Here is a 20482-nt window from a genome sequence, read left to right as displayed (position 1 = left end):
CGCACCTTAAAAATGGTGATTTTAAGCTATTCATGCCTAAATTTGATACCTGCAAAAACAGGTATCAAATTTAGGCACAAATAGCTAAAGCGCCTTAATGCACATGAAGATGTGCTAAGGTGCATTAACACTGTGTATGCCGACTGACTTGGGACTAACGTTAGCCCCAAGTTGGTCCACACACCGCATTAATGCGCCTTAGCACATGCACGTGTAAACATGCACCTAAACTGCCTTAATGTGCATTGGGGAAATGTGTATTAAGTTTAGGCGTGTGTAAAAGCATGTGTAGACACACGCTCTGTGCTCCATTTTCAGATTGCATCAGGAACAGTGTTGTTTCTCTGTCTATATTTCTGACATTCTGTTGCACTTGGATACCACAGTGAAGAGCAAATACAACTTACAAGTCTAAGTAGATCATATCATTTTATAGGCAGAATGGGAACAACGTGTAAAAAAAATCATGTTTTCTGGGAAGAGTTTGACTGCATTGTCTTCGCATCTTGAGAGCAATTTGTGACTGTCAGACTGCACGCATTGTATTCGTTATTTAACTTGCAGATTTTAGATGCCAGATTGTTCTAGCCAATTCCTTTTTTGGATCTTTAAATTAACTTACAAATATAATTCCCATCCAGTGGAAACATGAGGAATATGGCAAATTGGACACAATATGAACAGATTAATTGCATCTAATTCCTTGGTGCATATAGGAGCTTACTGGTGAGTCATCTCCACTATTTGTTAGAGTACATTAAATACAAGCATCTCAGCCTTAACTGAACACCCACAGTAATATTTATATAGATACTTATTACCCCAATTTACATAAGAAAGCTCAGTGCGTATTTGTAGAGCAAGTGCTTATGATGTCTCAGCTCATACTGAACAAAAAGTTAATGCATTCTCTTAATCTAGCTTTATCACAAATGATTTACATTTTTTTTTAAAGTTGTCTGTTAATAAAACTGCAAAACTTTAGTTAACTTTAGTTAATGGATGAGCACCCTAAATTCCAGCTTAAGAGAGTCGAAATACAAAGTTATATATTAACTAATCCACATCACATTCCACATTTTTCATAACTGGTTCTGCTCTAAAATGTAAACACTAGTTTCCAAACATCATCATTTTTCCTGCATCTAAATGTAGCCATGGCAACATGAAGCTCAGATTGGTCCAGCCACTGAGTTTTTTTAACACATACTGGGTGCATCTACATGTATGCTTAACTGTGGAGCTGACTAATTAGCTCTGTAGTAGAGCATCACCATCTACCATGCACGCTCGTATTAGGGCACAGTAAATTAATTAACTCTACTGTAGGATACTACTGTCCGGAACAAGTACTGTCCTACAGTGAAGTAGTTATATACACTGAAATGCATGTATAGGCAGTGACCAGGGCTGGCTGGGACATGAGGGTGCTACAGTGTGGGGGCTGCCTGCTGGTTAGCCCTCACACTGTAGCACCCTCATGCCCTAGCCAGCCCCTCCACAGTATGTCGAGCTGGGGTGGCAGGTTGACCTCTTGGGCTCCCTGCCAGCCTGAGCTGCTCTGTCCCAGCTCAACCCACTGTGGTCCCAGGCACATGTATAAATGCTGCTCCTGGGAGCAGTATACTCCAGCACAAGCTGCACGGGTAGATGCACCCACTGAATCCTGTTTTACTGATACTTAACAAGCTCAGATATGTATGGATGAGCTCCAATCAGACCTTTGGATTGCACTTTAGATATATCCTCAGATGACATAAGTTGTTCTTGGCTTCAGTGAAGTCCATGCAACCATGACAGTGGGCACATCTACATGAGATACTGATTGCACAGTAGCTGAATAATACTGCGCAGTAGCACATCACAGCACAGACAATGCTAATATGCTACTGCATGGTATTATAGTTTCATAGTATTAGGCTACTGCATAGTAGCATCACTTAAAAGATGCCTGCCGGTGCTACTGTGCAGTAACTCTGGTTACTGCACATTTATTTAGTGCTTGCTTATACTAGTACACATTTATTTAGTACTTACCACTGCACAGTAGTGTCTTCTGTAGATATGCATAGTTTACACTAAATGAGCATTTCAGCTAAAATTTCTAAAAAACACCCGCACCGTAGCCAGGTTTATCCTGAATTCTAAAACTACTGTTCATACAGAAAGCGTTAAATGCATAAAGAATAGAAGGACTATATCAATCCAAAAGATGTTCATTCATTTATCAGTTTCATTTCAGGTTTCCCTCGATTATGCGGGTTCTTTATATGTGAATTTGTTCTTGTGCAACGAGCATATTTAGACCCGTAATTTGTCATATGCGAGGTAAATTCACTCTTATGCGATCAGCATAGATGCCCCCCTGTCCAAGCAGATAAGTCTGTGCGGGGGGAAGGGAAAGGGCCATGTCTCCATTCACCTTAGCCCTGGCTGCAGCGGCCCTGGGAACAGCCGGTGCCAGCTGCCTGTGGCCACTGGACTGCACCATGCTCCGTCTGCTTCCCCTGTGCCTGGGCTCACCCCTGCTCCTGGGCTATGCTGTGCTATGGTGAAGGCAGCTGGTGTTGACTGCTCTCGGGGCTGCTCCAGCATGGGCTGCAATCACTGCTCCTGGGGCCACTGCAGCTGACACCAGCTGTCTGCACCAGGGCACAGTGTAGCCCAGAAGCAGAGGTAAGTGGGGACAGGCAGAGCATGGTGCAGCCCAGCAGCTGCAGGCAGCTTATGCCAGCTGCTCCTGGTGCTGCGGTGAGTGTTGCTCTGTTCCCTCTGCTTTGCTGCCTTGTGCAGCCCTGGGAGTGGCAACCCTCTCCTCACCCCTTCCCTACTCCCAGCCTCCCTCCCTCATCGCCACCGGAACCTATTCCTACTTGTTACACTGTAAAGTGTGTTTGCTTTATGCAAATTTGATTTATGCGATGTTCTACGGGAACGCATGTGCAGCATAAATTGAAGGAAACCTATATTCATAATCTTCTCTCAACATTGCAGGGTCTAGCTCTGTTAGTTTATTAATTGTTAAGATGTTGGTTTATTAATCTTTAAACTGTCTAGGCATCAACATTTCTTAGGTACGACTAAAACCTGCAAAGAATCTTTGGCAATAAAGTGGGACATAACTCTTTGATGGTTAATATGCTGCAGCGACAGGACAAAACAAGCAGTTACAGAAAAGGCAGTTTCTAAAGGTTTTTAAATGTAAATGAAAAACCCATGGCTAGATTGTAATATGCAGAGACACAAGCAATCCTGGCTTGTGTCAAGTAAAAGGAACATCTATAAGAGAATGAGAATTTTATCACTCCTTGTGAAATGGATTAATTCTAGTAAAGGTTTAAAGTGTTTAATATGAAACTGATTATCTGCATATTAGGATTAATCAAATTATTATCGTCTACTGCTATAAAGCTGTTCAGTTATTTAGAATTCAATAACTATACTGCCCTAGAAATACATGCTAGCTACTCTTGTGTAGTTTCAGGGTGACTCGATTTGAAAGACTCCTTAAGAGTTATGGAGTTAGTGATTATTTGAACACATTCTCTCAGAAAGCCATGGAATGACTATTTTTTTTCTTTTAACATTTACATTCTCTACACACACACATACACACTCTATGCACATTTCCCAAGATATACAAGGGAACACTTGAAACATATATTAGATTGCATAAAAAAGGATTTGTTTTAACAATAATATAACTGTACTTAGAATCAGTTCTTGCTTTAGCTTTTAGAGGATCTTAGATCCTGGCTGCACTGCAACTGCTTTGTGCCAGCATACAAAAGCAAAATAGCCCCCAAAATCAGCAACTTGAGCATTTCCCAGAAAGAGAGAGATGCTAGAATGATACGTTGGAGAACACTGTAGCTGGGCATAATTTGCAGCAACTCTGATACTGTTCTAACTTGCATGGATGCAAGCAAACTGACCAAATATCAAGAAAGAATAACATTATCTTTACTTCCCCTTGCACTAAGTGTAACATGGCTACACCAAAGGATCTATGTTAGAGACACCTTTTTTTGTATTACTTTTAACTAAAAAACAGGAAAAGATTCTTTTCTCTCCCTGTTTAACACCAATTAGTTTGTAATTCCAGAGAAGTTCCAAAATTAAAATTTCATCATCAGTTTTCTTTGGCTGTTAGGTCTTTCTAAAATATAAAAGCATCTAACAATTCACTGGGATACTAGCCATTAAAGGAAAATTAGGAATGTGCATTCATCTCTTGTATCGTGCAAACAAGTAAAAAAATTAAGACATATTAATATCTCCACTTTACAAGTATGTGCTTTTATAAGAGTAAAGAGCAACTGCGTATGTGCTTTCTGATAAATATTTTGGGTCCTTGTCTTCATACTGGCAGAAATTATTGAAAAAAAATTAAGAACAGCTTGTAACGTATTGTGACAAGCTCCTGCTTTCCTCTTTAGAACTAGATTTCAGTTCATAACAAGATGGTTTGTATGGTATCTGCTGCCACCATTAGGCCATTCCTAATGTTAAAAATGCAAACTTCTTAAGAACTGTATTTTCTTTACTAAAAAGAAAACAAGTTCAGTTTCTTTGCAGGAATTTTCTCAGATGAAGAACAACTAGGCATTGTTTACCAGACAGAATGTGGCTTTTCAAAAGTTCAGTACTGCATCCTTCAGTTCCAAATTCAGTGCTACGTTCCTGACGATTACACTCAGTGAAGCAACTGAAAAAAAAATGATCTTAAAGAGAACAGTTTCTACTTTCAGCTAGAACCTTTAAACATAAAGTGCACTAGACACAACCAAGCAAAGGAAGATCTCATGGATTAAGTTCTGGTTTGGGACTCAGGAGATCTGGCCTTGCTTACTGCCCCTGCTGCAGTTTCTTGTGCGGTTTTGGATAAGTAATTTCATGTGTCTGTTTGTTCTCCATGTGCAAAGTGTTTCAGGATCAAATTAGAACTTGTGCCTAAATTATTTGTCTAATGTCTACAAACCCTTGTTGAGTAAATGAAAATGATTTTTTGCTACACAGCAGGCGTGTCGATAAGAGACACTTAATACCCTAATAACACTGCGTAGTAGCATGTCAGGCAAAAACTGTGATAATACACTACTGTGCAATAGTATTAGGCTACTGCTCAGTAAGTGTCACAAAAAAAATCATTTGCTGGTGCTACTGCACAGTAACTGTAGTTACTGCGCATTTAGTTGCTACTTCATTAAGCAAGTACTAAACTAAATGCACAGTAAATACTTTGCATTAATGAACATGTAGACATGCCCAGTATTTTTGAATATATAACAACTCACAACTACTGAATCTACCCCACTCTAACATGAACTACTGAAAGAACACAGCAAGCAACAATAAATAACCAGTTCGTATATGTTGAAACTGCTTTACTTTTTCCAAATAATTTTCAGCACAATGGTTACAGAAATAGAAATGCACCATCAGTCTGTAACTTTACACTGCTCTATCCCTACTCTTCAGACATAAGTAATGTAGTGGTTCCCAAATGATAAACTTACATGCTTCAAGAGGCATGGATGTGTCACATTTAAATAGTTTAAGTCTGGTGCACATGTATTCTTAAAGCTACTCAATTATATTTTAGCTGCCCAAACACATGCAGTTTATCCCAGTTGCTGCCCCATCTGTACTCATTTTACTGTTAACAATCAAAGGAAGACATGATGGAGTGTTCTGAGCTCACCAAGAAAAAGCTACACTTCATCTTCAAAGTTAAATTGAACCTATTAGATATGATAAAGTATCCCTCTGTTCACCACTGTTTCATATGCCAACTGAAATGTAGTGCAACACATCACTGAGGTATCTTTTTTTTTTTTGTGAAAAAAAGCAAACCCAACAACTACAAGCTTGAGTTCATCATCCCTGTTCCTTGACACTCGATAATGTAGGCATCTTTAGTGGAATCTTCCTCTTCTGATTTTGTCACAGTAAATTTGGCCTGAAACAAAAGATGGTAAAAAAGTATTAGAAAAAAAATGAAAATGCACTTTAATTCAGACCTTGAATATTAGATGTCTAACTGTATTATATTTAGTTAAAATTATGTGCATGTATATTACATGATCTAATTACTTAAAATATTTAAGGAAGGCAAAATAGAAAAAATATAGTCCAGTGGTTCTCAAAATCTTTAACTTCATGGCACCCCTCCATAACTTTTCTGAAATCCATGGCACTCTAGTTGAGAATTACTGAGTTAGAATTTGGATTTAGAAACAAGATAGAAGGATGCCTTTGAGGCTAAGAAGGTTGAGAACCACTGATTTAGCTGGTGCCAGGTAAGAGCTGTGGGGGCAGAACCTAACGCTGCCATCCTCTGCTCTTTCCACACACGGTTTCTCCCACCCCCTAAATCCCATCTATACCTGAGGCGGCAAGGGCACCTCTGGTTGTTAAGACTCATCCTGTGGGATCTCATATACTGGCAACTGCCCCTGCAGCCCCTCCTGCTGGCCCTGGGAGTGTGGCAGGAGTAGAGGGATGAGCTGGGCTGCAAATGGACAGCTGAGCTCTGTCCATTCATCCTCCCCACCTGCAGGAAAGTGAGCTGCTGGGAGTGTAGGTGCAGCCAGTGCAGGGGCTGCCTGAGAGAAGGGAAGGACAGCAGCAGTGGCAGTCCCCATAGAAGAAGGCAGAGGACACTGGGTGGGGGAGGAGATCATTAGCCTCCTCACACAGGGGCGAGGTGGCATGGCATCCCAGTTGAGAATTACTAATTTAATCAACATCAAGGAATTTAAAATTAAAACTCTGACCCACTAATCTTTATTCATTATTTCTATGAGACTTTGCCAGGAATTCATACCAACTATAGTACTGGAAACATCTCTTCCCTAAGAAAATTAATTATGCGCACACCCCACACAAAAGACCATAAGTGGGTGATTACACAACCAAATGCATATTAAGGCACACAATGAAGACTAATTGACAGGACTCCACACTAGTCTTTAGGACTCACCTTTGTTAGCTGCTCTGCAAAATGTATAGCAGTTTGGGTATGAAGGGTAATTGGTCCACTTTTTATTCTAGACACCCCGTTGGCCAATGCCATGAAAATGATCAACTTAAAGAGGGAAAACAAAGATTTTAAAGTTGTAATTGCAAAAATTAACAACTCTGTGGAAGAGTCCAAACAATAAGATAAATAAAATAAGACCAAGGAAGAAAGCCCCTAACACACACCATGAAAGGGCTGTATTTGAGAAGGGGTTTTGAAATTTAAAAGCAGGTGTATTCACCAAATTTGAAGATGACAGAGTGCCCAATGAACTCATTAGTTTAAGTTAAATACAGCTCAACTGGAGCATTACAGTCCAGGACATGGTATAGCAGGAGATAGCTATGGAGTTTGTTTTCTCCCTCCATTTCCTACATGAAGCAAACTGGAGAGAAATGCTTCTTACACGTCCATATGCTCTGCCTCACACTGTCCCATCCCAATGTCTGTAAGTAGGGGAAACCACTGTTTTGCAGACGTTAGATTTGTTGTGGGAAAGAAATTTATCAACAATGGCTTTCACTGCGTTCCTCAGGATTTACTGAGGTCTGCAGAAAGGAGATCCTCAAATATGCTGCTAGAACTTGTTGAGAAATTTCCCAAGACTTAGAGGAAGAGTGCTGAGAGATACCTGTACTATTCTGAGAGCCTTATGTGGCTTGCTAAACTTCCTAACAAGTCTATTTTACCTCAGGGGTAGACTGCTAATCTTATTAAGGTCATGAAAGCCCTCCTCCCAAGACACAAACAGCTTTCTAAGACTTATGGAGTAAGAACCAGAGAGTGTTACCCACTAACTAGTCTTTTACAGTTTCAGGGTAACTCAATTTGAAAGGTGCCTTATAAGTTATGGCGTTAGTGATTATCTGAATGCATCTCCTTAGAAAGCCATGGAATGACTCTCTCGTTTCTGAAATTTATGGGTTTGGTTTTTTTAACATTTACATTATTTATACACACACACACACACTCTATACACAATGCACACACTCAAATACATTGCTGTATCCTTGATGATTTAAAATAATATTAAAAGTCTACATGTGGGATTCTTACCTGATCTTGTAAATAGTCATCCACAGCTCCACCATGTTTAAGATTTCTAAGCAGCATCTCAGCAGCTTCAATGCCAACCTTGTCAGAATTCTTACCTAAAAAGAGGGGTTTGGGGAATTAATATGCTCCCAAACAGTACTCTTCATTAATCAGTTGGAATGTGCAGAGAACACACTACATAGAAAACAGTCTTTTACACAACTTTACTCTCATATTCTTGCCTCAGATGTTCACTTGACAAGAACTCTGAAGGCTAGGATTCATCCTTCATTAGCACACACAGCTGATGAAGAACTTAAGGAACACCTTTTTGAGAACAGCTCCGAGAACAGTTTTAGTCAAACAAGATACCTCTTAAAACCAAATTCAGTCTTACAGCTTGAACATAAATACTCTGGGCAGTTTACATGATATGAACTAGGGTGGAAGATACATATTGGGAAGTTGCCTGAAAAGTCAGTGCTGAAAGCATTGGAGGACCACTGAGCAAGTTAACTAATTCACAGATGCAACTGGTAGATAAAGTTACACCTGGAAAAGTTAAAAACTTTATACCACTCTTACCTCTTTTACCAAGGGATGATCCAGCTAACAGACAACCTGTGGAAGTCTCTGCAACAATACTAAACAGGAAAAGGTACATAATAAATTAGCTACATTGCACACACTGTATACATTTAGTGACATAAGTAGTCAAATATAATGCAAGCTTGATTTTTAAATAAATAACTCTAGTGTAACATCAATATAAGTTTTTGCATGTCAGTTAAGGCAAAAAAGGACCAGCCAATAAAATAACATTTTCTCCTTTTTGCTTCATTATGATATGAAGCAGGCTGCATTTCTTCCAAACTAACCCATTTTTTAATTGGGTTCTGAATACTTTGGTTTTGCTGAAGGACTCGTGGAATGGCCAGATAGTGAGATAATGTACCATAATTAAAAATCCCTTTCAGTCTTAATTGTTTAGGTTTCAGATACTTAAACATATACATTTTGTAATTTTGAGCAAGCTTTAATTTAAGAATATTTAGAAGTGACCTTTTATTTTGCTAACAATTCCAAGGTACCTTCACCTGCCAAAGATTCAGTGTATATACACACACGTGTGTGTGTGCGCGCATGCGTGCACGTGTGTATTAAAGGTTCTTGGACTATTAAAAATACCCTAACTATTCTTAATTAAAACAGGAAAGAATGTTCCTTTCTTTTTGACAAACTCTCAGTCTCAGAAAGATCCATATTGCAAGCTAGCAAGACATTAAGGTAGATAAGTATACTGGAAATTTGTCTTGCCTTACATTATTCCACTTCCATTTCCAAAGGCTTGATGATCAGGTTCTTGAACAGGCTGAATGTTAATGTAAAGATCCCGGATTTCCTTTCTGATGCATCTCACTGCAGCTGATGACATCTCTTTCGCCAGCTATATGGAAAGACAGAAAGGAACTAGATGCTGTAGTTAAAAGAAATCCTTGGTATAAATTCCCCTTCTCTCTTATCTTAATAATAATAATAATAATAATAATAATAATAATAATAATAATAATAATAATAATAGATATTTGCAAAAAGTTATTCCATGTTAACAAGAGATAAGTTTTTTAAATGAATATTTTATAATGCACTGTTTGAAACCAGTGCAAGCTGACTTCTAATTTCTCAAAGTAGAATTTTCTCCCAAGTTCAGGCAATTCTCAGTCCTGGACTATTGACAGATATTAAACAGTAGCTTCAGTAGCAATAGAAATTCAAGAGTTTTCCATTATCTAAAATTGAAGATTTTATTTTTAGCCCTGATAAATCTTGAGATATACTGACTGGATCTTTATTACAATATTATTAGGTATAGGAAAGCTATTTGACGTTGCAGGTTAGAAGCACCTTGGGAAAGAGATTGTGCATCTTCCTTAGTGTTTGGAAAGCTCATAGCAACACTTTCATAGGGTTGTAGATTTTGTGGCTAGACAGGGCCATTATGAACATCTCATCTGATCTATAATACAGGCCACACAATTTCATCCAGAAATTCTTAAATCAAGGCCTTCACTTCTGGTTGTGAGGTAGCATATCTTTTAAAAAGTCACCCAATCTTGAATCTCTGCCACAGGCTTCTCTTCTGAATGATCAGAGCAAGGACAATGTCTTTCCCTCATATTTTTGGTGTTACCATAAATTTACGAAATATAAAAATTTTAGAAACGTCTAAAATGATATTGTTATGCCCTTCTTCTTTAAAGGTCAGAACAATTAGATTTTAATTACAGTAAAAATGTTTAGGTATGCTGACAGAAAGCAGGACCAATTAATTTATATAAATTAAACAGCATATACAATAGACAAGTAATTGTATAATTGTTATTTATATTATAGAGTTACATACTTCTAGAACATCTAAACACACTCACTTTAATTGGCAAGACTCCAGCCACAAATGCTCTTCCATATATCTTTGTCACAGTACCACGTTCAGTCAAGTTTATTGGACTTAGCTGTTTGACTGGTGACATTCGAACTATCACCTCACCACCACCTTGGGGATAGTAGCCCCTATTAAAAAATGGTAATCAGACTGGTTAAATGCAAAGGAAAGGGTACAAACAAAGCAAGAAAACAGTAAACATGAATTTAGCATTTTTTTTTTTTGCTAATTTACATCTATTATACAGCACACCACTTTAGATAAGCTAAAGTTCTTTATAAAGTCTCACCCATTCTTTACATAGCCTTACCAGCATAACATGGACAGAATGAACCTTATTAACTATATAATACTAATGTAACAGATTTTCTCTTTTTCCATGTTTTTAATACCTTACTTTTTGTTGTTCTCATGTGTGGATCCATACCTAAACAGAGACAGTAAGCTCCTTAAGGCAGGAATTGTGTATCTCACATAGTAAGCAGTATAGGAAACTGAAATATCCTACATGAAGAAGTTTTTTCATCTCAAAATAACTGAAAAATATTAAGTATCTTAATAGCCAATCATCTGTCCACAGATGGGTAAACTGCATAAGTTAGTGGTTTTCTAACTGGGACTGAAAATGGGAAACGGGAAAATGGGACTGAAAAACATTCTGATTTAATGGAAACCCTAGAGACAGGCCCAGCACAAAGTATTACACAACCAGGAAGAATGTAACTTACCTCTTCTTTATATCACAATCAAATGTGAAATTGAACTTTTCAGCAATTGGCTTAAAGACCTGAGGAATAAGCATATTTTTAAAAATGTAGAACAAATCGATTTTAATTAACTTATTCCATCCTACTAGTGAACTCCAAAATGAAAATAGTTTTATTGTTAGGATCTCAAATACAATATAAAGATATTAAGTGCCTTGCAGGTGGATTGATCAACATGATCAAGTTTTTCATATTTTACTCCCCAGACCAATTTTAATGATATTCTTGTTTAACTCCACCCTCCCCTTTCCCTACCACTACTTAAAACTGGCAGACCCAAAAGCCTCTGTAACTCAAATGATCTCCAGTTCTAAAAATAAAGGAAGAGAAACAGATAAGTAGAGGCAGATGTGTCCCAGGGAATTCTCCAAGGCATCAGTTGCTCTCTAAACACGATACATTAATACAACAGTATTCTTATGCAAACAAATGAATGCTCACTTATCTATAACATTTAAGCTGGTTATTGTATATTATTTCACACTGGAAACTTAAAAAGAGTCCTACAATAGGAACATACAGAAGTAGCTAAGGTACTTGGCATGTACACCTGAAAGATTTAGCAAGCTGAAGAATGCCCCCTACCATCACTGTGTAGTCTATCTGTGGAGCCATCTCAGCATTGGTACCACCTTTCAAACGAAGTTCTGAAGGGGAAGCAGCAAAGAGCACACAGGGCATTGCTACCTGCATCAGTAAGCATACACTCCTAAGACAGAATTGGAAAACACTGAGAGGTAAAACAGCCATAGTCCATTTAAATCATTAGCTATCAGAGAACTTTCAAAAGCATTTTTATAGATGTATGTAACATGGAATAATTCAGTTTGAAGGTAACCATTAATTAAATTGACATTATACATCCCTTTAAAATATAACCCTGCTGAAATACCGAACAGCACTTTTTTGTCACTGGTATTTCCTTGCAAGCCTAAAAATAAAGATTTTTGTTCTAGGAGTCAGTCTTCTTTTGCATTTATTCCTATTTAAGAAGAAAATTAACACAGCTTTCTGGCTTCTTTGCCCAGTGATATTAGCAGTTAGCCAGCAAGAGGAGGACAACACAAAAGGTTTGTGAAAATTTTAATAATGTTTAGCTAATTGTTTCAGAGTAAAGATATTTAGAAACATTGTTGGAACCCAGTAAATATTCCCTACAAGATAACTCTAAGGAATGGAAGGTACCTCCAGAAATGTATCTGGAAATGCTACTTTCCTCAGTAAGCCTTTGAAATATTCCAGGGGTCTCCTAAAAAAAAAATCTTTATATTGCAGAACAACACAAAACCAAAGAATGTTGTTTTGAGCTTATTTACTCTACACAAGTATCAAACAATACTCAGGACTGTGAAAAGAATGAGTGAAGTCACCAGTAGACTGGGGACAGTATTTGTCTAATTTGCAAATATTTCTGAGTTGTCCTGTCTCCGAGCTATTTCCCTGCCTGTGTCCAAGCCTAATTCTTCTATTAAGCCACCTGCCTGAACTTTCCTTTGTTTTTGTACCCAGAGGACAACATCCTGATCACTTACAACACCCATGTACTTCCTGCAGCCTACACCAAAATACTTTGTATTAAAGGGAACCTTGTGCCCCTAAGCAATTGCTAGTGCTACAACCACATACTACTAGGTTCACTCACATTAAATGCATGTTCCTCTGTTCTGCATGCAGATTTCAGGTGCAGCAGAAAAAAGGAGAACCAATAAGGAGCAGGAACCATAAAAATATATGAATGAAGAGACAGAGGAGAAGAAAATGACTGTCCCATATTTCAGGGATCAGCATTACAAGTTATAGGGACACAAATAAATCTTCCCTTTTTATTTTAGAACCAGGTTTCAAAATTAGTTTTAGATTCATAAATATTGTACATATGAAAAATCACTGCAAGGACATGCTACACTTTAATTTAGAAGTGTGCATTCACACCCATGTGAAATTTCTGAATACAAAAGGGAAAATATTTTAACACCGGCATTTAGCATTTATTTAGTGTCTTTTATATACCATAAGTTAAAAGTGGTATCACATATGCAAATAATTATTTTATGTTGACTGGCTTATTTTGCAGATGTTTATTTATAAAAATCTAGGTCACGATAAGGCCTGATAAGCCTATTTATTTAGGTGTTAATATTTTGGTTTCATAAGTCAGATACAGCTGATGTAGTATGAATTAAGTTCAGAGCACCAATTTACAATATGAATTCTTTATGTTCTCCCCCTATTCTCCTCCTGCAGTTAAAAAAACAGGTAACAACAGTTACTACATTAATTGTCACATGCACAAAGACATACCCTGCTGTTTTGGTATCTGCTATGTGGGTTCCACCTTTAATCTTCCCAGGAGTGAAGGTTATTTCTGTTGAACCAATTTCTCCTCCTTCCAGCTGCCCTTCACATAAATCTCGAATCATCTCTAGTCCAGACAGATGTTGAGGCCTTCAAGTCATAATACTACATTAAAACATACATGCAGACAGCCCACATACCCATATTATGTTATAATACCATTATATATTTTAGTGCTATTATATACAGTACTATTATATATACTTATATAGTAGGGCTGTGCAAAACAGCACCGTTCCAATTCGACTTCTGTTGTGACGATTCAACGGAACAGTTTCATTTCAAGTTTTGTTTTGAAAGCACTGTTACGTTTCATTTCATCAAAACTGTTTTGCTGCTTCGCCCATAGGTTATTATGGGGAAACAAAACGCAGCACGCAGGAAGATCGGGGGCTCACCCACACCACTGGGAGGGCTGTGGGGGCTGTGCTGAAGTACTCCCGGGGGTGCGGGCTCATCTGCCTGCCAGATGACAGACCGGTGCTGGGCACAGCCTGCACCCAGTGCTGTGGAGATCGGTGCTGCTGCTGGCTCCAGGTGACAAACACCCGGCTCCTGTCACCCGGCAGGCAGATCAGGGGCATGCACCCCCAGGAGGACACCGGTACAGCCCCCGCAGCCCTCCCAGGGGTGCCAGCGGCCCCCATCTGCCTGCCACCTGACAGGAGCCGGGTGCTACCGCCTGGGGTCAGCGGGGCCGGGACAGATCAGCTCATGCGGGGACCTGCCTCCCTGATCCTGGGGCAGGGGAGGATCCCCACATGAGCTGATCTTCCCTAAGCCCGCACCCTCCTTGAGCCAGCTCTGGTATGGGGCCGGGGCAGATCAGCTTGTGCAGGGAGCCGCCACCCCGATCCCAGAGTGGGGGCCTCACACCCTTCTTGAGCGGGCTCCAGTATGGGGCCGGGGCAGATCAGCTCGTGCAGGGATCCACCGCCCCGATCCCGGGGCTGGGGAGGGTCCCCACACAAGCTGATATGCCCCAAGCCCTGCACCCTCCTCGAGCCGGCTCCAGTATGGGGCCGGGGCATATCAGCTCATGCGGGGATCCGCCACCCCAATCCTGGGGCGGGGCAGGGTCCCCGTACAAGCTGATCTGCCCTGGGCCCCACACCCTCCTCGAGCTGGCTCTGGTACGGGGCTGAGGCAGATCAGCTCGTGCAGGGACCCGTCGTCCTGATCCTGGTCCCCATACAAGCTGATCTGCCCCGGGCCCTGCACCCTTCTTGAGTCAGCTCCAGCATGGGTACAGGGCAGATCAGCTCGTGTGGGGACCCTCCCCAGGATCAAGGTGGTGGGTCCCCACACGAGCTGATCTGCCCTAGCCCTGTACCAAAGCTGGCTCGAGGAGGGTGCAGGGCCCAGGGCAGATCAGCTCATGCAGGGACCTTCCCCTGATCCCAGGGCGGCAGGTCCCCGCACAAGCTGATTTGTCCCGGCTCTGCTGGCTTCAGGAGGCAGCACCCAGCTCCTGTCAGCCAGCAGGCAGATTGGAGGCTCGCCTGCACCCCTGGGAAGGCTGTGGGGGCTGTGCCTCAATCCTCCTGGTGGTGGTACCCCCGTGACAGGAGCCAGGTGCTGCTGCCTGGGGCCAGTGGCAACACCAATCTTCCCAGTGCTGGGTGCAGGCCGTGCCCAGTGTTATCTGGCAGGCAGATTGGGGGCCCGTACCCTTAGGAGGACTCCAGCACAGTCCCCACAGCCCTCCCAGAGGTACGGGCAAATTCCCGATCTGCCTGCCGGATGACAGGAGGCAGCTGCTGCTGGCTGGGACCGGCGCTGAAGCCAGTAAGCCTGGCTTCAAAACTCAAAATGTTTAGAGTTCTCTTGTTTCGTTTTGAAGCTGTTTTGAAGGCTTATGTTTTGTTTCGATTTCACTGTTTCGAGCTCAAAACGCATCGAAACAGTTTTGAAATGAAATGCCAGGTGAAATTTCACACAGCCCTAATGCATGTACAATGCCAGTACATATGTACATGTAATAATATATATACAGTAGTATTATATATTTGTACAACTATTGCAAATGTCAGTCTAAACCGAAGCAGCAGAAATTCAAACTGATTCTCTCAGAATTTTATGGCTTCTCTTAACTACCCGAGTGCCAGAGGAGAAGTAGAGCTGGGTTCAGGAATGAATGGGGGTCCTATGTCTATCAAGGAGATGACAGAAGCAGGATGTGGTATAGATAGAGAGAGGATGTAGTAGAAATCCCATCCCAGTCCCTGCCATGGAGACAGAAAAGAGGACTGGGATGGACACCAGGGCAATCATGCGCTTCCAACTCTATCCTAGAGCATGCACAAATCTACATTCCTGCCCTGGGAACTCTGCTGTGCAAGCATTCACTGTCCTGTTCATGGAGGTCATCAACCTTTTTAGAAACCCCTGAATAAACTTGAGTAACCCCTGAATAAACTTGAGACACCCCCTTGGAAAATGCCAGCCCTTAGTTTTCACTCTTCTTTTGCCTACAAAAACAAAAAAAAAAAAGTGTACTTTTTCCTGTTGCAAAGAACCTAGAAAGATCACAACTATGGATTTCTATTTGAAGTTTCTGGGTTTAGCATGTAAATCATGTTTAAACCTAACAGTGGTAACATTGTGTGGCATGCTCTGACACCCTTGAAAGGATCTCAGGCATCCTAAGGTGCTGTGCCACCCCGGTTGAGAATCACTGAAGTAGGCATTCCACAAAGCAATAGGAAAAACATTGGGGAAAATCAACAAGGAACATGTGGTTGATTTAAAAACAAAAAATGCAAGGGAAGTGTAAGACATGTAGGTCAATACCTATAAAAGGGGTTTGGTCATTTCAGTGAAGCTAACTAGTTTCAAATGGACAGTGTCAATTTAAGTACAGGGTTCAAATTATGGGGGAGGGAGGGGCTAAGCCCCCGCATAAGAGACATGAGCCCCCCCCCCATAAGATTTGAAAATTATAACCTGGGAGGGTCTCCGATTTTATTAGGGCATCGTAATGGGCAGACCAATTTTTTTTGCAGACCCTGCCCAGTCAAAATGTAATTCGAACCCTACTTAACTACATAAACAAAGTCTGCTGTTTACAACTGCTAAAGAGCCAATTGTCCTTAGCTGCAATTCAGATTAAAATGTAATCAGTATAATTTTTTCTGTTCTTTACATGTCAGGTCTTGTAACTCTCTGATGTGAGTATAGTAATATGTCACAAGTCAAAGGAAAACAGATTTCATAAAAGAACAGACGTGTAGACACACATAGGAATATTAATTACTGAATAATTGAGACACAGAAGTACATGCAGCAAATGTTATTAAAGTTTCCATGTGGGGGGGGAAAAAAAAGCATATGGCCTTAGGCAGCTTTTTAAAACAACTATAACAACCTTGTGGGAACCTAAATTTATATAAATCCTCTCCCTTTCTAAGGATGGAAGATTGTTGTGGGAGTTTCAGTAAGACATTTTACAGGCTCAATCATATTTGAAGTCTCATGCTGTGACCTGAAGTCTGCCTAGCAGCTGCGAGTGATCCTTTTCACACCCACTTCTAATCTAACTATTGAAAGTGGGGAGGAAGGGAGAGACTCCTCCTGCCCATCAGGCAGGGGAGACATGACCCAGGAGACCTAACCAAAACGTTGACCTTAATGACACTGTAGTTTCCCTGCCCTGTACAGTCTGGCTGTGGCCTTTCCCCTGGGGCAGGTGAAACAGTCAGCCTTTCAGATGGGAATCCAGCACCAGATTTAGGTGGAGGGAAACGGGGACAGAGTCCATTCTGGGAGATGAAACCTCAAATACCGGTTTGCCCATTACAAATCGTACCAGGGAGAACAACAGTGAGAGAGCGGATGCTTCCCTTGGTGCCAGAGCCCACCAGGGTTACACGAAGTGTCTAGATTAGGATTTCAAGGGTTTCTGGAGTTAAGTAGTGAATGCTTTCCTAAGAGAGCAGCCTTGTCTGCACGGCTCTCTTCCAGAGACCTCCTGGCATCTCTGTAGCGCAGGGGTGGGCAAGGTGTGGCCCGGGGGCCAGATGCAGCCCGCCAGGCCATTCTATCCCGCCCACGGGACCCCTAAAACATTTAGAAAACTATTTATCCACTCCTGGCTGCCTGTTATGTGGCCCTTGATGGCTTGCCAAAACTCAGTAAGCCACCCCCCCCCCGAAGTAATTGCCCACCCCTGCTGTAGCAGCAGAGAGGGACAGGGGCAGCCAGCTTCATCTTGTTGTCCTGTGGAGAACTGACCGCAGCAGGGGCTGGCATCCCACAGTGGCACTAGCTCTACCAGATTTGCTTCCTGCGCCACAGCAGGGAGGGGTTTGTGGAGAGTGGTGCAGACTGCCCTGGCTTCAGGCACCTTTTCCCCGTTCCCTCGTGGTAAAGGCTGGTCTCCCGGTCGTGCCCACGGGGGGCCTTACCTGAGGCCGGGCTGACTCCTCCCGGCCCGGATCTTCCGCACCTGCAGGGGCAGCCCCAGCAGGCAGCTCAGGGCCGTGGAGACGCGCAGGATCTGGCCGCCCTGCAACACAGAGGCCCGGGCTGAGTGGCATCAAGGGCCGAGGCGGCCTCACCGCCGCGGCTCGCCGGATCCGTGCCCCGCGGCCCGGCGCCAGCGAGGGCCCCGCTCGCACTCACCCCCTCCATGATCCCGCCATCCACCTCCGCCCGGTTCCGGTCCATGGCTGAGCCGGGCCCGCCGCAGCCGAGAGAAGCCGCCCGCGCCCTGCACGCAGCGAGGCCCCGGCGGAGCGGCAGCCCTAGCGCGATCGCGGCGGCTGAACCGAAGGCGGAGCAGACGCAGAGCCAGAGCCAGAGCGCGGCCGGCTGCGCCCCGGGGAGGAGTCACGGGCTCCCCGCTGCAGTGCAGGAGCGCTGGGGCTGGGGCTGGGGCTGGCGCGGGCCCCGGCGGCGCCTCCTCCCTGCGCCCGCGGCTGGTGCGGTGCCGCCGGGCCTTCGCGCACCGCCGACACCTTAGACTAGACGCAGCACTGGCCTCGCCTTTGGATGACTCCGCGCGGGTCCCGCGGAGGGGCGGGGCGTACTCAGGCTGCCGGAGAGAAGAGGAGAGCGCGGGCGGGGGTTTATCCAGCTGCCTGCGGGGTTGCGCGGAGGAGGAGCGAGGTGGTGGCAGATGACAAAACGAGGAGCAATGGGCTCAAGTTGCAGCAAGGGAAGTTTCGGTTAGACATTAGGAAACGCTTCTCATGCGGAGGGTAGTAAAGCACTGGAACAGGCTCCCCAGAGAGGGTTGGATGTTTTTAGGCCCCGCTGGGCTGGTTGGACTAGCCGAGCTCCTGAGGGCTCTTCCAGCCCTCGTCACGAACGACTGGTGCCTCCCGAGACTGGGGGGCACCGTGGCGGCGAGCAGAGGCCGGTGTCAGTGTCGGTGGCCGGTGGGAGATGGCGAGCAGGGACCGCCTACAGATGTCGGCGGTGACGGGGGGCGGGTGCGAGCAGGGACCGCCTGCAGAAGTCGGTGGCAGCTTTGGCGGCGGCCAATCTCGGGGTACGTGGCCCCGCTACACGTCACTTATGACCCTCATTTTCTATGATTCAAGCCAAAGAGTTGGGTCTGATTCATGAGTCGGTCAGTAGCTGGAGGGGAGCAGTGATGGGGTGGGTGCAGGAGAGGTTTAAACCAGTGGTTCTGAACCATGTTAGATTCAAGCTCCCTCCCCCCCAGATAATGCAGCTTTTCCTGGTCACTTGGTTCATTGACTGCAGACAAATGCTAGAGCAGTTCTGCTGCAGAGACCTCAGCAAGGACATACCAGGTCAGCATGTTTTTAGCAGGACGGATTCCTGTCTGCAACCTCTGGGTTTATTTTATGAACTGTGTTGGCACGCTTGACAGTGCTAACATTGCTTGGCACCCTGTGGCACTCTTGAAGGTATCTCAAGGCACTGTAGGGTACAGCCCTCTGGTAGAGAAACTGGTTTCAGGGGTGGATGAGGGGGAGGGACTGGTGCATTTTGCATCCCCCTCACCCTCTCTGATTCCTGCTCCACCCAAAGTGTAAAACCACCTGCCTGGCTGTGACAGCAGCCTTTCTAGTCAGGTAGTGCTGACGGAGTCAGTTGACTGCCTGGTTTTTATAACCTCCTTGACCCCTCTAAACCCCTCTTCATCCCACGGTGTTAACAACCCTCTCCTCTTTCTAATGGTCTTGATGCTCCACTGATCAAGCCGTCCTTTGTTCTGCAATGCTGCTGCCTGTGAGCTGCTCCTGGTCAGGAAGCTCCTAGTTCACAGCCCTGCAGATTGTTTCTAACTCAATTCCAGTGAAGTTATATTTGTTTTTGCTTCAGTCTTCAACCGAATAATACGGCCCTAGGTCCCTAGAGTATTAAGAAAGCTTCCAGTTCCTTTTTAACAGGAGAAATATATGTGGTGTTTTACATGCAATGATGCAACCCCTTTCCAAAAGTCTAGATCCACCCTTTATTGGTTTAAGCTGTAAAAACTAAAATTGTCATTTGGGGGCGGGGGCTCTTGTATGTTTGTTTGTTTGGGCTCCAGACACGTGATGCTGTCTCGCAATGTCAAAAGGCATGAGGAGGGGAAGGGTGTTCTTAGCTCTTCTCCCTGCCCAGGTCTCTCACAGGGGTGTGCCTTTAACTATATTGACCCGGGTCAAGCCTCCACGGTGAGGCATTGCGGGGGACAAGATCTGGCACTGATGGGATTTGGGGGCTGCCGAAATTCCAGGCTAAATCCCCTTGTGAAGGGAACTTCCCCGGTCTGCGATGGGCACAGGAACTCGGTCACTGAAGGAGCCCCGCCAATGTCGGCGGCCCCCAAATCCGCATTAGTGCCAGATTTTCCCCCGCAACGGGCGCTCAGTGCGCTTGCCCGCTCCTTTCAGCAGC

General features: G+C 43.4%; 1 protein-coding gene across 1 annotated transcript; it reads right to left on the bottom strand.

Annotated features, from left to right (window-relative positions):
* Nucleotides 1-5372: 5372 nt before the first annotated feature.
* RTCA (RNA 3'-terminal phosphate cyclase) lies at nt 5373-18607 on the bottom strand. Its single transcript, XM_059728082.1, has 11 exons — nt 18248-18607; nt 18031-18131; nt 13571-13714; nt 11855-11978; nt 11231-11289; nt 10489-10630; nt 9382-9506; nt 8645-8703; nt 8081-8175; nt 6986-7090; nt 5373-5962 (listed from the first exon to the last, which is right to left on the bottom strand). Exons 1-11 carry the CDS (start codon nt 18290-18292, stop codon nt 5864-5866), a joined length of 1098 nt encoding a protein of 365 aa, XP_059584065.1. The 5' UTR covers nt 18293-18607; the 3' UTR covers nt 5373-5863.
* Nucleotides 18608-20482: the final 1875 nt, after the last annotated feature.

The sequence above is a fragment of the Alligator mississippiensis genome, chromosome 5 (assembly GCF_030867095.1).
Source record: "Alligator mississippiensis isolate rAllMis1 chromosome 5, rAllMis1, whole genome shotgun sequence".
NCBI classification, from domain to species: Eukaryota; Metazoa; Chordata; order Crocodylia; family Alligatoridae; genus Alligator; species Alligator mississippiensis.
Note: the sequence above shows the minus strand (reverse complement) of the source record. Positions and strands in the feature narration are given on the sequence as shown.